Raw genomic sequence first — 16,517 nt, forward strand, 5'->3', positions numbered from 1 at the left:
TTACCCTACAGGGGTATTACGATCATTTTACCATACAAGGGCATTACGGTTATTTTACCATATAGGGGTATTACGACCATTTTATCCTACAGGGGTATTACGATCATTTTACCATATAGGGGTATTTTGGTGTTCTACCCTACGGGATAATTTCGATCATTTTACCCTATGGGGGCATTTCAGTTATTTTACCCATCGAGGGTATGTTAGTCATTTTACCCTAAGGGGGCATTTCTGTCATTTTACCAATCGAAGGTATTTCAGTCATTTTACCCTTCGAGGGTATTTTGATCCAGATATCGACCTCTCGAAAGGTCCGCAGTCGCCTCGAGTCATTTTACCCAATGCCCATTACTCGACCCAAATAGACCCACACAATCGTGTGGCCTGTTCAACCAAGATTTCACCATGGCTATGAGATCTACATAGCCCAGTCTAGTATTTGCAACAAATAGTGGGTTTCATCCATGTGCGGCCCATAAGCTCATTGAGCCCACACGGCCCAACGTGGCCCATTACGGTCCAAGCCCATAAAAATGCTTATGGAGGCCTCCACAGTTTATCACCCATGATTTTTAGGTTCGAATTTCAACACGAGCGATCGTATGCTCGTGTGGTCTTAATGCCGTATTTCGTCTTTTCAGCTTTTGTCGTTCTACAGTTATAGTGGGGAGTTTACACACCTGATTGTGAAGACGCATTAAATCCACGAACACCGAACCTATATTTGGCAACCAAACTTCGTTAATCTATTATACAATTATACAGTTCTTAAACTCAAGTTGTTACGATCGCTCGCTTACCCAACTTCGATCGAGCGAAGAAGAACGGTTTGCTTACTCAGGTACTCGCCAACCCTCGTCCCTTCACAAGATACCTAGGCACCAACTGTAATTGATAAGCACTTAAGTTAACCAGTAAAGGGAATCACCATTCTATTATACTTACCAATAACGCGCGAGAGTGTGACCACCTAAAAGCAAGACCTACGATCGGCCCCCAAGGGATGAGAGGATTCGGCAATCAGAGAAAATAAAAGAGGAAAAATTGTCTAGAGGAGAAACTGACAAGATGAGGAGGAAACATAAAAGAAGATGTGGGAGAATAGTGATGTAGAATTCGACCACAAAGATTCAGCCTAAAGAAGAAAGAGTAAAATGTTTGGGGTTTGGGAAAAGAAGAACGAGAAAGAAAAAAACAGAGTGGAGAGGGGAAAAAAGAAGGGAGCTTCTGGCAGAGAAGAGAAGAGAAAGGAAAAGAGGTTCGACCAACAAGAAGAAAAGCATTGGAGAGGTTCAGCCAAAACCAAAAAGAAAAATAGAGAAGAGGAGCAGAACGAACTCGAAACTTGCCAAAATCAGTACCAAACGCCAAAAGAAAATAAACCGAAACTAACCAGAATTCCACCTGCGCAAGAGGGAAAACACTCTCCACAACCCCTCGATTTTCTCCAAAAATCTCTCCCCTTATCACTCCACCGAATTCTCCTCAACTCCCTCCATGACCAGTTCAAACTTTCTTCAGTAGTATTCCACTCCAACTCTGCCACTTACACGACTCAAGTAGCAAAATAACAATCCATTGCGCAACCCAAGACTTGAACCTCAAACCTCCCAATAACACCACACTCCACATTGCCACTAGACCACACACCCTTTTTGTATCATAAATCAAACACTATTATTGATAAATCCTATGATCCAGCGTCCAGACTCATTTTAGGGAAAAACTAAAAATTTTGCCAAGGCCAAGACTTAAACCCAGGCTCCCTTCTAACCTTAATGATGCCACAACCACTAGACCACATGCTTTCTTATGACTTTTTTTTACAGAATAATTTAAAAGGCCTACATCCAAGCATCCAGGGTTTTATCCACTTAAAACCAAAATTTTTGTTAAAGCTCAGGTTTGAACCCAGGACATTTCCAACTCCTCTCAGGACCCTTAACCACTAAAACAAGCATACTTTTGTGTCATTTCCTAGCTCACATAAACTTTTATGCTCAGCGTCCTAACCGTTCCTTTGCTCAAGGCCCAATACTTCTAGGCCCAAATTTCAGAGGCATACTAGGAAGCTCCCTAGGAAACACGTCTATAAATTCTATAACCGCAGTAAATTGATTGATCTCATTTTTGGATTCGGGTATGTCTATGATGTACGTTACATAAGCATCTGCGCCTTGAATAATCATTTTCTTGGCGGACACTGTATAAATTATTCTATTCTCCAATTCAGTCTGCACCTTAAACAATCATTTTCTTGGTGGACACTGCAAAAATTATTCTATTCGCTAATTCAATTTGTTTACTAAGCTACGCCAACTCAATACCTTTTAAAGTTATTAAGCGTAGTCCTCGAGTTCAGTAGTCCACCATGACATTGTGTCCTATCAACAAACCTTACCTAGGGTCATATCAAACTCATAAAAACTTATCATCAACAAGTTCGCCAAAAATGTGTGTTCGCCAAAAACCAGTGGACAATCCCTCATCAACTTATTTACCACAGTACTCTGGCCGAAAGGGTTTGTTACCAGCATATTCATTTATGAGTACACTACGTCAAGAATAACACCCTCTACTACCTTAGTACATATATGTGAATGCGTAGATCCTGGATTTATTAAAGAATAAATACTTATTCCAAGAAAAGAAAATTAACCGGTTATGACCTTAGGTAGATCGGCATTTTTCTTAGCCTTCATCACATAGGTTCGAGCTGACGTACTAGAACTTGACTTACTATAGTTCTTCCCCAACGTTCCCTGTACTGAACCCAATTTATTTGCCACACTAGATCTGGTCTCATGCTAAAACTTTTGTGGGCTCCTAACTGGTTGCTCAGTGCTGAATTCAAGCTTATACGGGCAATCCTTAACCAGGTGATCTATGGACCCACACCGAAACAGGCTCCTAATCTTTTCTTGAATTCGCCACCATGGTTCCTGCCAGAATATTCAGAAGCACTTCTCACCACTTTTGAGCCACCAGATCTTATCATAGAAGCAGTTGGCCTATTGTACCTTTTACGATTGAAATATGTGGTCTGTGAATCCTTCCTCGAAGCTTGAAAAGTACGATCCTTAAGATTTCTAAAACCTTATGGATGCGGGGAACTTAATTTTCCTCTTTTCATTTTCTCCTCAAAATTCTTACTCTTATCTTTAACGACCGATTCCATATTATGCACCTTGGCTGTCATTGCTACCAGGGTCATGTATTCTGGAGTTGCCACTAAAGCACGAATTTCATATCTTAGTCCTCATTTAAACTCATCACACATTTCTTTTTCTATCTGGAACATGTTTTTGGCATAATGAATGAGCCTGAGGTGTAACACCCCTTATCCGAGACCGTTTCCGGAGTTGAGCATGGGGCGTTACTTGACTTAACTTATTAGTTCAAGGCATAAAAATTTGCTTTTAAAATTTATTTCACTGTTCACCATAATGCTATGCACCTGTGCAGTAGTCACTAATTTAACTATAACTCAATTTACGAAACTCAAAATTTAGATCCGTAAATTTTCCCTGAAACTAGTGTCATGGGTTGCGCATGGGAGCCCGCAACCATGACACATTCGTGTGATCCATCAAGTGGGAATGAGGTCATTTGGCCCGATCGGACTGACCCATTGCTTGAAGAGATTGAAGGCCCATCTACAAGCTCGTCACATATGGAAACATAATCTTCGAAGATATACAATCGTAGATTTGATATGTAATCTTAGGAGATATGATTTTGTAAATCTTAGAGATTTGATTTGTAGATACCATTCGATCTTAGCCATTCATGTACTTGATCTGTACCGTTGGATTTGGGGAGGCTCTACTATAAATAGAGGCATCTCCCCTCAATGTAAATCACTTGAGTTTTGAGGAATAATAAGAGTTCTTGAGAGCATTCACTCAAACATTATTCTCTCTTGTGTTCTTGATATTTTGTGGCTTGTTCTTATTTCGTTCTTCGTTCGCCTTTGTTTGATCTTTGAGTTGCTTTCGTTTGTGTTGGTTTTCAAAGGGGAATTCTATTGAATCCTCAAATCGTGGGAGTTAGGCTGACTTAGGCATTTTTGAAGCAAGAAATTGCCTAAGGCCGCACGGATTGTGAGGCAAAAATCCTAAGTCCGTGACAGTTGGTATCAGAGCTAGTCTTTCGAAAGCACTATTGAAGGATGTCGAGAGAAGTTGGTGAGAATGAGTCAATGGAGACCCGTGGGAGGGCCAGGAAGGCTAGTCGATCGAGGGACATGTTGTCGAGCTTGGAAAATCGAGTGGTCAATCTCGAGGAGTCTGTTGGTGACATGAGGGAGACACTCGAAGTGGTCCTAACCCGTATGGAGGAACTGAGGGAAGACAGCAAGGTATTCATGCTGGACACTCTTAGATCCACTTCGGACAAGCTGACGGTAAGGGACGAAGCTCTTGAGGCCCTGGTGACTGCCATGAAAGAGGAGATTACTGAGCTTAAGGGGGAGCTCACAATTTGTAAGGTCGCTCTGGGAAATGGGATGTTGACTTCAGGACCGAAGCAACGTCATGTAGATGTTCCAAAACTCGAGAAGTTCAAGGGGGCTAGGTCTGCGAGAGAAGTGGACAACTTCCTGTGGGAATTGGAGCAATATTTTCGAGCAATGGGCATTGAGGATGATGCCACTAAGGTAAACACTGCTTCGATTTACTTTATTGATGTTGATCTCTTATGGTGGCGACGTAGGTCCACGGATGAGAGACGTGGAGGAACGGCCATTGGGACTTGGGAGGAGTTCCAAGGAGAGTTAAAGAATCAGTTTTATCCGCAGCATGCTGAAAAGGAGGCTCGTGCTAAGTTGCATCGGCTTACGCAACAAGGCACTGTTCGAGATTATGTGCGGGAGTTTAGTGAGCTGATGCTTCAGATCTCAGACTTGAATGAGAAGGAAGCATTTTATATGTTTGAGGATGGGCTAAGAATGTGGGCTAAGCAAGAGTTGCGCCGCCTAGGCATCACCGATTTGACCGTAGCTATGGCTGAGGCAGAGAAATTCTACGAAACTGGTGGGAGAAAGTTTGACAATAATGATGCTTCCAAACCCAAGCCAAGACCCAAAGGCAATGGTGGGGGAGACAAAGAGCAAACAGAAAGGAGTGGCGAAGCCCCAAGGACTTATAATGGTAGACCAGGAGATAAGAAAGAGCCAATGAGATGCTTTCTTTGCCAAGGTCCACATAGGTTGAGTGTTTGTCCAAAGAGGGCCGCTTTCAATGCTATGGAAGCACGCGAAGAGGCCAATCCTGACACCAAAAGTCTTGGTACGATATTGGGCGGTGTTGAAGACAAGACGAGTAATGGGCTGATGTTTGTGGACATCATCGTGGCAGACAGAAAATTGAATGCCCTTGTTGATACTGGTGCATCTGATTTGTTCATGTCTAAAGAGATGGCGAAGGAACTCGGTCTCAAAGTGGAGGAAGGTTCGGGTCGAATAAAAGCGGTGAACTCAGAAAGTATTCCCATAACGGGTGTGGCTAAAGGGGTGGAACTCAAACTTGGCGAGTGGACAGGCAAGGCAACCATTAAGGTAATCCCACTTGATGATTATGATTTTGTGGTAGGATTGAGTTTGTTTGACCGACATAATGCGTATATTCATCCTTCCGAGAACTACATGATGATCTCTGATTCGAACCATCGTTATATGGTGCGAATGAAAAGAAAGGGAAACATGGAAGGCAAAACATTGTCGGCAATCCAATTTGCCAAAGGAGTACGTAGAAACGAAGTCTCCTATTTAGCCACCTTAAGGAACAATGTGGAGGAGAAATTCGAGGGGGAAATCCCAAAGGAAGTGAAGCTGCTGTTGCAGTCTTTTCAAGATGTAGTGCCCACAGAGTTACCCAAGACATTGCCACCAAAGAGGGAGGTGGATCACAAGATTGAGTTGTTGCCTAATACTGAGCCACCAGCAAGGGCACCATATCGAATGTCTCCGCCTGAGTTGGAGGAATTGAGGAAGCAGTTAAGGGAACTTCTAGATGCCGGGTTCATTAAACCTTCCAAAGCCCCATTTGGAGCGCCGGTGTTATTCCAAAGGAAGCATGATGGGTCCTTAAGATTGTGCATTGACTATAGGGCCTTAAACAAGATCACTGTGAAGAACAGGTATCCCATTCCTCTCATTACAGATTTGTTCGATCAACTTGGTAGCGCGAGATGGTTTACTAAGTTGGATTTGCGATCGGGGTACTACCAAGTGAGAGTAGCCGAAGGGGATGAGCCCAAAACAGCCTGTGTGACTCGGTATGGGTCTTTTGAATTCTTGGTGATGCCGTTCGGGTTGACAAATGCTCCGGCAACATTTTGCACCCTAATGAATAAGGTATTACAACCTTTCTTAGATCGCTTTGTGGTTGTTTATCTTGACGACATTGTGGTGTATAGTAAGACGCTTGAGGAGCACGTTGGACATCTGAGGGAGGTGTTCCAAGTCCTACAGGAAAATGAGCTGTATGTCAAAGAGGAAAAATGCTCATTTGCCCAATGAGAGGTGCCTTTTCTTGGCCATATTGTAGGAGGTGGCATGATCCGAATGGATGCAAGCAAAGTCCGAGCAATTTTTGATTGGGAGCCACCAACCAAGGTAACGAAATTGTGGTCCTTTCTTGGTTTAGCAAACTACTATCGACGTTTCATTGAAGGCTACTCCAAGATCACTACACCCTTGACGGACTTGTTGAAAAAGGGCAAAGTATGGGACTGGGACTCTCGGTGTGAGAAAGCTTTTGACCAAGTAAAGCAAGCAATGGTGAGTGAACCTGTACTTGCTTTATCAGATTTTACAAAGGCGTATGAGGTACGCACGGATGCTTCAGACTATGCAATTGGGGGGAGTATTGATGCAAGAAGGGCATCCAATTGCTTTCGAGAGTCGAAAGCTGAATGAGACAGAACGGAGATACACGGTCCAAGAAAAAGAGATGACTGCTGTGGTGCATTGTTTGCGCACATGGAGGCACTATTTGCTGGGTTCCAGGTTCGTGGTATTCACTGATAATGTTGCAAATAGTTATTTCCTAACCCAAAAAAAGTTGTCCCCCAAACAGGCTCGTTGGCAGGTTTTCCTAGCAGAGTTTGATTTTAGCATGGAGTACAAGCCGGGGAGTGCCGACATTGTAGCTGATGCTCTTAGCCGAAAGATGGAATTTGCAACGATAAGCCAACCCAATAGTCCCTTATTGGAGCGCATTCAAGAAGGGTTGTCCCACGATTCCACGGCCAAAAATTTGATTGAGCTTGCTAAAGAGGGAAAAACGAGGCGATTTTGGCTCGAGGGAGAATTACTATACACTCAAGGACAACGTCTATATGTGCCCCAACATGGGAACTTACGAAAGGAAGTCATGAAGGAATGTCATGATTCAAGATGGGCTGGACATCTAGGCATGCACCGCACTTTGGCTCTCTTGGAGGATCGATTTTATTGGCCTCACATGAGTGACGATGTGGAGACTTATGTGAAAACTTGTTTGGTGTGCCAACAAGATTAAATCGAGTTGAAGGCTCCTGCTGGGTTGCTACAGCCTTTACCTATTCCGGAGCTCCCATGGGAGAGTTTATCCATGGACTTTATTGTAGGTTTACCTAAATCTGATAGATTTGCAAGCATTTTTGTTGTGGTGGACAGGTTTTCGAAGTATGCAACTTTTATCCCAACAACCAAGGAGTGTCCTGCTGAGGAGGCTGCTCGCTTGTTTCTTAGACATGTTGTGAAGTATTGGGGAGTGCCACAATCTATCATCAGCGATCGAGATGGGCGATTCACGGGACGATTTTGGACGGAGTTGTTCAAGTTAATGGGCTCGAACTTGAACTTTTCAACCAGCATGCATCCACAAACCGATGGGCAAACTGAACGAGTGAACGCATTGTTGGAGATTTATCTACGGCACTATGTGAGTGCCACACAAAGGGACTGGCCAAAGTTGCTGGATGTGGCTCAGTTTTCTTACAATTTGCAAAGAAGTGGGGCGACAAACCAGAGTCCGTTCGAGATAGTGACACGACAACAGCCACTTACACCCAATGCTGTTGCGACTCGTTATGGGGGACCGAATCCAGCAGCCTATCGATTTGCGAGAGATTGGCAAGAGCAAAACGATTTGGCTAGAGCTTGTCTTCACAAGGCAAGTAAGCGCAATAAGAAATGGGCGGATCAGAATCGAAGAGATGTGCAATATCAGGTTGGTGACTCTGTCCTTGCTAAACTGCACCAGATTTTGCGACACAATGGGTTTCATAAAGGGCTTGTTCGACGTTATGAGGGGCTGTTCCGAGTTTTGAAGAAGGTAGGCAAGGTGGCCTACAAGCTTGAGTTGCCTAAAAAACTCAAACTCCATCCAGTGTTTCATGTGAGTGTGCTTAAGCCATTCCATGAAGATGGAGAAGACCCAAACCGAAACAAGTCCAAACGAGCACCGATGGGGGCAAAAACCGCCTATGATAGAGAAGTGGAGAACATAGAGGGGGATCGTGTGATCAGACGAAAGTACTATCGACCGCGGCATGAATACCTAGTCCGATGGAAGGATGCAACGAGGACGTCGCTAGATTCGGTGGGGGAGAATGTCATGGGTTGCGCATGGGAGCACGCAACCATGACACATTCGTGTGATCCATCAAGTGGGAAGGAGGTCATTTGGCCCGATCGGACTGACCTATTGCTTGAAGAGATTGAAGGCCCATCTACAAGCTCGTCACATATGGAAACATAATCTTCGAAGATATACAATCGTAGATTTGATATGTAATCTTAGGAGATATGATTTTGTAAATCTTAGAGATTTGATTTGTAGATACCATTCGATCTTAGCCATTCATGTACTTGATTTGTACCGTTGGATTTGGGGAGGCTCTACTATAAATAGAAGCCTCTCCCCTCAATGTAAATCACTTGAGTTTTGAGGAATAATAAGAGTTCTTGAGAGTATTCACTCAAACATTATTCTCTCTTGTATTCTTGATATTTCGTGGCTTGTTCTTATTTCGTTCTTCGTTCGCCTTTGTTTGATCTTTGAGTTGCTTTCGTTTGTGTTGGTTTTCAAAGGGGAATTCTATTGAATCCTCAAATCGTGGGAGTTAGGCTGACTTAGGCGTTTTTGAAGCAAGAAACTGCCTAAGGCCGCACGGATTGTGAGGCAAAAATCCTAAGTCCGTGACACTAGACTCATATGTTATCTTAACATAAAATTTTCAAATTTTTTGGTTTCGCCAATTAGTACAGTTGATTGATTAAAATCTCCCCTATTTCACTGCCTGACGATTCTGACCTTTATTCACTAAAAATCAATTTTCTCATAGTATGATTTTCATATGGTGTTCTAACTTGTTTCTACAGAAAATAGACCCACTAAGGAATCTGTACGTATAAATAATAACTCATAATTATTTTGTTACAATTTTTAATGGTTTTCTAAAGTCAAAACAGGGGACTCCAAAAACTATTCTGACCCTGTCTAACCAAAATTCAAATATCTCAGAATATAAAATTCTTTTACCCACACCATTATTTTTCTATTAAAATAGACTTGATAAGATTTAATTTTATATATCATTCACTCTTTAATTCATTTTATACTATCCTTGGTGATTTTTCAAAGTCACGTCACTGCTGCTGTCCCAAAACTGTTTCATTGCAAATTTTTACTCTTTCATAATTTCTAGGTATAAACTATCACCTAGGCATTCATAATAGCAAACATATTCTTACTTAGCCATTTTAATAGCTAAACATTATCACATATTTACACATCATCCTTTAGCAATATCATAAGGACATACATTCAAAATGACTAAGTCCCTATACATGCCATAGCTCAAACATTGATCATCATAAAATACCAAGTTGTTGTTGTTGATAGTGTGAGCGCTCTCCGTGTCTTTGAGATCCCCAAATTAGATTTGCAATACTATAAAAAGAAGGAAAATAAAAAAAGTAAGCATAAAGCTTAGTAAGTTTACAAGCAAATAAATAACAACATTTAACACAAATAATTATACTCAAATGTCATGATCTTTAATTTCCTCTTTACTTACTCTCTTACTCATTCACTTACTTGTTTACTTAGATAACTCATGATTATAACTTACTCTTCTCTTGCTGAAATGTTGGTTCTCAATTGAAAACATAATATGTTCTTAACTCTTATAACTCATCTGAATTTGCTATTTATGCTTTTACTTGAACTTTCATGGAACATAATTTGTTTACTAGCCCGTTGAGCGACATTGGAATAATAAGGATACTTGGGTCTCTTTTCAGATAATAACATGCCAAATCCATGTCGTAGACATGGTCTTACATGAGATGTTTCTTATACTGCCAATGCCATATCCCAGATATGTTCTTACATAGGAGTTCTCATATCAGTGCCCATGCCATGTCCCAGACATGGTCTTACGGGGGACCTCTCATCTCGGTGCCAACGCCATGTCCCAGACATGGTCTTACATGAGACCTCTCATAACTTCAATGATACCAATGCCATGTCCCAGACATGGTCTTACATGGGATCTCGTTACCCAAATGTGATGACATTTATATCTGATATATTCCTTATGTTTCAATGGGACTTTTTAACACTAATTCTCTATCATCTCATACTTGAGTCACCATTCAATAATTTCATAAAATAAATACATAATTGTTGGAAAATAGCAGCATTAATAATAATTATTTAAATATTGTATTTATTTACAGTAAACTTACCTCGGTATAAAATATGGCCAAATCTATCAACTTACTACATGTTTGGTTGGGGGGAATCAGTATGCATTACCCCTCAATTCCCCGGGCCCACCACTAAACGGGCGTTTGGTTAGGTGTAATGTTATTACACCCCGATTCCCTTCCGCCCCTATTACCCATATTGGCTGTAATAGCCATTCTGATGTTTAAACGCCAATTAGGGATTCCCCCAGTCCTGAATTTTCTTTTTCGTGTTCTGCCCTTATCCTCTCTGACGTTTCCAGAAGAATTGCAAGGTAATTTTTTTCCCTTCCATCGATTTCTGCTTCTTCTTCTTGTATGTTTCTTTTCTTCTCACGTTTCTTTTCTTTTCTCCATTTTATCAACAACGAAAAATGCTCGCACTCTTTCCATGTTTTTCTTGTCTTTTCTTTTCTATAAAATCGATTTTGATTTTGTTTTGCTTTTGCTTTTGCTTTTGCTGTTGCTTTTACTTTTGCTAAAATTTGGAATATTTGTTTTTGTTCTCCTAATTTTGATTCGTTTCTAGCATTTCCATTCGGCTTTTCTTTGTATTGCATATTTTACTAATGACATCAATGTATATATTTTTTCTTATAAGAAATGAGCTCTGCTAAATGGGTTGCCGAGTACACCAAATGTTTATAAATTTTGACTCCCTTTCTCTTCTTTGCCAGGAGCTGAGCCAAAAAAAATAATAAAACACCTTTTGCATGAGTTAAAACAAGGAATAAATACCCCATTTTTCCTCCCCTGTCCTGTCCATTAATTAGAAATTTGCGGTTCTTTTTATTAGAACTTAGAAATATAAGATCTTGGGGTATAGTTGGAATCAGGATCATGGATTTGGAATTCTTGCAATCTATGGATATTCAGATTCTTGTTGGTGTAGCTGTAGCTGCTTTAGCCATTGTTGTTAGTGCTGTTTATCTGTTTGCCTCTACGAAATCCAAAGGTTTTTCTTTTTTCCCAATCTTTTACCAGTATTGATTGATTGTTCTTGGAATTTCACTTATTGGGTGTACCAAATTCTGGATTTTTGTGTGTTTATATCTGTTGGTTAATGGGGTTTTGTTGGTTCGTTTGGTACTGATTCAGATATTAGCTTCTTGTTGTTAGTGAATAGAAGATGAAACTTGAAATTGTTGCAATTGTTTTGCTATGTTTCTGTATTTGTTCTGGTTCCTGCTTGTTTTGGGGTTATTAATTGAAAGTATAGTAGGATATAGTTCTATTCTTCTTTAGATTTTGAAATCAAATGTTGGATGTGGATGATTGACATAAACATGGAATTATTACCATAGGAAAATGTCTAAAAGTCAAAAAACTGAAGTGTTTTACCATGTTGTTAGAATCATGTGATTGCTAATCAAGTTGTTTCGGATTCCATAACTATTGAATGTCAGGCTTAATTGCAGATTTGAGGCAGGGAGCAATTATAGCTTTGCTTTCTTAGTTAGCTTAATGACTGATCGAGGCTGGTATTATGTGGCTCTTATAAAGAACATTGTACAATAGAATCACTATTAAGTTGCTCACCTAGTTGTATGCACTTTTAGGCTGTCTAGATCCAGAGAATTTCAAAGAGTTTAAACTTGTGAAGCGCCAACAGCTGAGCCATAATGTGGCGAAGTTCACATTTGAACTTCCTACACCTACTTCATTTTTGGGTCTTCCCATTGGAAATTATATAAGTTGCAGGTTAAGTTAATTGTATTTATCTTTGTCGAATTTCCAAACACTTCTTGTAACAGCCCGATTCTAGGTCTAGTCGGAACAGTGGTTTCAGGACCACAAATCCGATGAGGGAAAATATTATTATCATTATATTTTTAAGGTCTATAATTTCACGGAAAAATTTTATAAAAATTTCGTTCGAAAATTTTGACGTTTGGGTATTTAATTTAGTCAAAAGGACTAAATTGTAAAAAGTGCAAAAGTTGAGTTCTACATCTTAGAGGTGTCTAATTGTTATGAAATTTTAAATTGGAGGTCCTTATGTGGTAATTAAACCATTAGTAAATTGATGGAAAAAGATAGACATAAGAAATGGGTGAAATAGATTTTTTTTAAATGGGGCATTTTAGTCATTTGGTAATAAAAAGAATAAAAAGGGAAAAAAATGGCAAAAATCATCATCTTCTCCATAAGTTGCTGCCAAAACTTGAAAGACACCATAGCTAGGGTTTCTTTGATTTTTCAAGCTCATAGTAAGTGCATCTTAGCCCCGTTTTTAATGTTCTTCGCATTTTTGAAATCCTCGTAGCTCGGTTTAGCTTATTCTATCAATAATTCATGTTAGGGTTTATATTTCGAAAAATACCCATAGTGAAATGTGTTTATTTTGCTGTTTTATGGTGGAATATGAAGCTAGAAATTATGTTAAACAACTTTTGCTAAGTGATTTAAGCAAAAACGAGTAAATCGACATAATCGGTAAAAATATTTATTGTTCATAAGTGTATGTTAGAGTGAGAATTTGATGTTGCCATAGAAGGTAAAGTGTTCAGCATGTTGTAAAACATAAGAATAAGGTGTGAAATTTAATTTTCGAGCTTGGGGACAAAGATGTAATTATGCAAAAGTTTAGGGATAAAATTGTAATTTTATAAAAGTTGAGTCGAAGCTTGTTTTAATAAATGTGAATATTAAACAAGCTCAATTCGCTGTTATAGATCAAGAAAGATGAGAAATCAACCTTAATCGGGGAAAGGAGAAGATTGAGGATTAAATTGCAAAATCTTTACAATTTGTATCGAGGTAAGTTGTATGTAATTATTACATTGTTATAATTATTTTTGTTATGTTTCGTAACAATATACGTGAAAGGGTTAATATTATAATGTGTTTTGGACAAATTATAATTTTATTTGAGTAAAGATTTGAATAAGGTGTCGATGAACATGTGTGTAGTACTGTGTGGAGGCTACTACGTGTATCGATAAATAATGGTCACATGTGTAGTACTAAGTGAAGGCTACTATGTGTACCGAAAAGCTTTGAGCACGTGTGTAGTACTGTGTGAATGCTACTACGTGTATCGGTAAACTATGGTTACATGTGTAGTACTAAGTGAAGGCTACAATGGGTACCGAAAAGCTTTGATCACGTATGTAGTACTATGTGAAGGCTACTACGTGAGCCGTAAAACTTGATCACGTGTGTAGTACTATGTGAAGGCTACTAAGTGAGCCGTAAAACTTGATCACATGTGTAGTACTGTATGAAGGCTACTACGTGAATTGTAAAACTGATCACGTGTGTAGTACTATGTGAAGGCTACTACGTGTATCTAATGATAAATATAATATGAGTAGTACTGTGTGAAAAGCTTCGAATATTTTTTTTAAACCGTCATGATGATGAAATATGAGTATGTGATCGGAATGTAATAAGTTGTGAAAAGTGATTGAAGTGATGAAGTTTGTGTTGTGTTATAAAATAAATGGTTATAGTGCTATGTGAATAAGGAATATTGGAATAGAACAGATTTGGACAGTGACAGTGATGTTAGTTTGAAAAATCACCAAAAACTATAGAAATTGAGTTAGAGGCTAAATAATATATGAAATTGAATCTGAATGATTCTATTTTCATATGGAAGAAACAAAGTACGCAAATGAGTTGTATATTTGGGGATATTTAAACTTTATTGAGACAGGGTTGAATTGATTTCGAAATCCCCTGTTCCAACTTTGGAAAATCACAACAAATTGTAAAAAAATAATTATGGCTTGAAATTTACATTCTTGAATTCCTTAATGAGTCTATTTTTAAGAGAAATAAACGAGAACATTTTTTGAATTTTTTACAAAGAGTTAAATAAATTTTAGTGAAGAGAGGGCAGAAGTGTCAAACAGTGAAACAGGGGAATATTTAGAGAATAAACTGTACTAATTGGCTGAACCAAAAATTATGAAATTTTTATGCTAAGAATGTATATGAGTCTAGTTTCAAGGAAAATTTACAGATATTAATTTAGAGTCCCGTAGCTCCAGATAAAAATAATTTAGCAATTGTAATGCAGAAAAACAGTTTGCTGGAAGTTGACTAAATGATAGATTTATGTGTGGTATAAATTATATAATATATGATATTATTCTAGAAATTTATTTATCAATTACATACATACTTACTAAGCTATAAGCTTACTCCTCTTATTTTTTTCCTTTGTTTTATAGTGATATTAATCAGCTCGGGAATTGGACGGAGTCAGAACATCATCTTCACTATCATCATCAGCTCTTGGGTATTTTGCAACCAATCCTTTTGAAAAATGGCATGTATAGATGACTTAATGCAATGTAGTATAAACTTATATATAAATGTATAAAATGTGGTTTGGTTTAAAATGTTAGTATCTATAATTGATGAATTATTTCCCTAAATCTATTGTCCATATAGTTTAGGATGTTATGAATTGATTAATCGTGTCTGAATATATGATTGTATTTGGTTGAAATATTGATGTTGCTTGAGATTGTGTTTCGAAAATTTGCAGGAGGAATTGAATATTTATGAAAAGAATCTATGTCAAAATTTTTGTAAAAAAAAATTGATCGTTTGATAACACTTCTTACCTTGTTTCAACGATGAATACGGGTACAATGTGTTACACTTCTGATCGGGAATATCATATAAGTTGGATGCTTTTCATTTTAATAGGGGCAATGATAGCCAAGGTGAAGAGGTTATTAAACCATATACACCTACAACATTGGATTCTGATGTTGGTTATTTTGAATTAGTTATTAAGGTACTTGCCTGAAACTTCTTGCTAGTTGGAGTTGACTTTGTGTGATATTATACTTATCCGGGTGCTCATATCTATTGGCGGACTCTGCTTTTAAGTAGATGTATCCTCAAGGGAGAATGTCGCACCATTTCAGAGAGCTGCGCGTTGGTGATTATCTTGTTGTGAAGGGACCCAAGGTATACTGTTTTTTCATATGAACGCATAAACTGGTCTTGGCAGTACGGTTTCTTTCATTTGACATGTGGTTTGCATTTCCTTATGTTGTTGGTCTGTGAATTGTTTCTTTTAGGGACGGTTCAGATATCAACCTGGTGAAGTTAGAGCATTCGGGATGATTGCTGGAGGCTCTGGCATTACACCAATGTTCCAAGTATGTTATAAATCATGACAGATACTTCTGTAATATATATGCAAGGTTTAAATGTTTGAATAATATGTCACACTCTCTTTTCATTTTTTTCTGGTTTTGTTTCTGATTAGGTAGCCAGAGCTATATTGGAGAACCCGAAAGACACAACAAATGTACACCTTGTCGAGCATTGAGCAAAATTCCAGATCATCCAACTCAAATGCTCGTTTTCTTTAGTTTACCTTCTGATGTGCGGTTGGAATGAGTCAGAAGATTTCTTGCTGACCATTAAAACAATAGCGGTTCTGTTGATGATATTTTCGTAACTTTTTCTGTTTGTAATATTTGGGATGGTATGTCATTACAATGTTCTAACTTTTTAATGTTGTAAAACTGTATAACATATGGATTATGACATAAAATTTCATGAATTTCATGTAACCTTTTGTTAATATATGAATATTATGTTTATGCAAAATATAATTCTCAAGCTATTTTTTACTTCTAATTTTTTTATTGTAGAATAATTAAATTATTTGTTTCACTAATGATATTTTAGCACATTAAATATGTATTGCGGTTTAAAAATAATAAAGTAGATTATAAATTATATTTTATAGTATTATATATTATGATTTTAGTAAATTTATATAAGAATATTTAATATT

At 38.4% G+C, this 16,517-nt stretch overlaps 2 protein-coding genes across 3 annotated transcripts; both read left to right on the top strand.

Moving 5' to 3' along the window:
- Positions 1–4,174: 4,174 nt before the first annotated feature.
- Positions 4,175–6,523, top strand: LOC121223162 (uncharacterized). The gene has a single exon (XM_041104255.1). The coding sequence runs from the start codon at positions 4,175–4,177 to the stop codon at positions 6,521–6,523; it is 2,349 nt and encodes a 782-aa protein (XP_040960189.1).
- Positions 6,524–11,455: 4,932 nt separating this feature from the next.
- LOC107911378 (NADH--cytochrome b5 reductase 1) lies at positions 11,456–16,290 on the top strand. 2 transcript variants are annotated; one of them, XM_016839218.2, is made up of 6 exons: positions 11,456–11,699; positions 12,304–12,445; positions 15,410–15,500; positions 15,599–15,676; positions 15,790–15,870; positions 15,981–16,290. In XM_016839218.2, exons 1-6 carry the CDS (start codon positions 11,585–11,587, stop codon positions 16,041–16,043), a joined length of 570 nt encoding a protein of 189 aa, XP_016694707.1. In that variant the 5' UTR covers positions 11,456–11,584; the 3' UTR covers positions 16,044–16,290. The 2 variants fall into 2 exon arrangements, 1 of the variants encoding a protein (XP_016694707.1); XR_005920375.1 differs by lacking the exons at positions 11,456–11,699; positions 12,304–12,445 and having other exon boundaries at positions 15,377–15,500; positions 15,801–15,870.
- The last annotated feature ends 227 nt before the right edge of the window (positions 16,291–16,517 follow it).

This window comes from Gossypium hirsutum, chromosome D11 (genome assembly GCF_007990345.1).
Source record: "Gossypium hirsutum isolate 1008001.06 chromosome D11, Gossypium_hirsutum_v2.1, whole genome shotgun sequence".
Taxonomy (NCBI): Eukaryota; Viridiplantae; Streptophyta; class Magnoliopsida; order Malvales; family Malvaceae; genus Gossypium; species Gossypium hirsutum.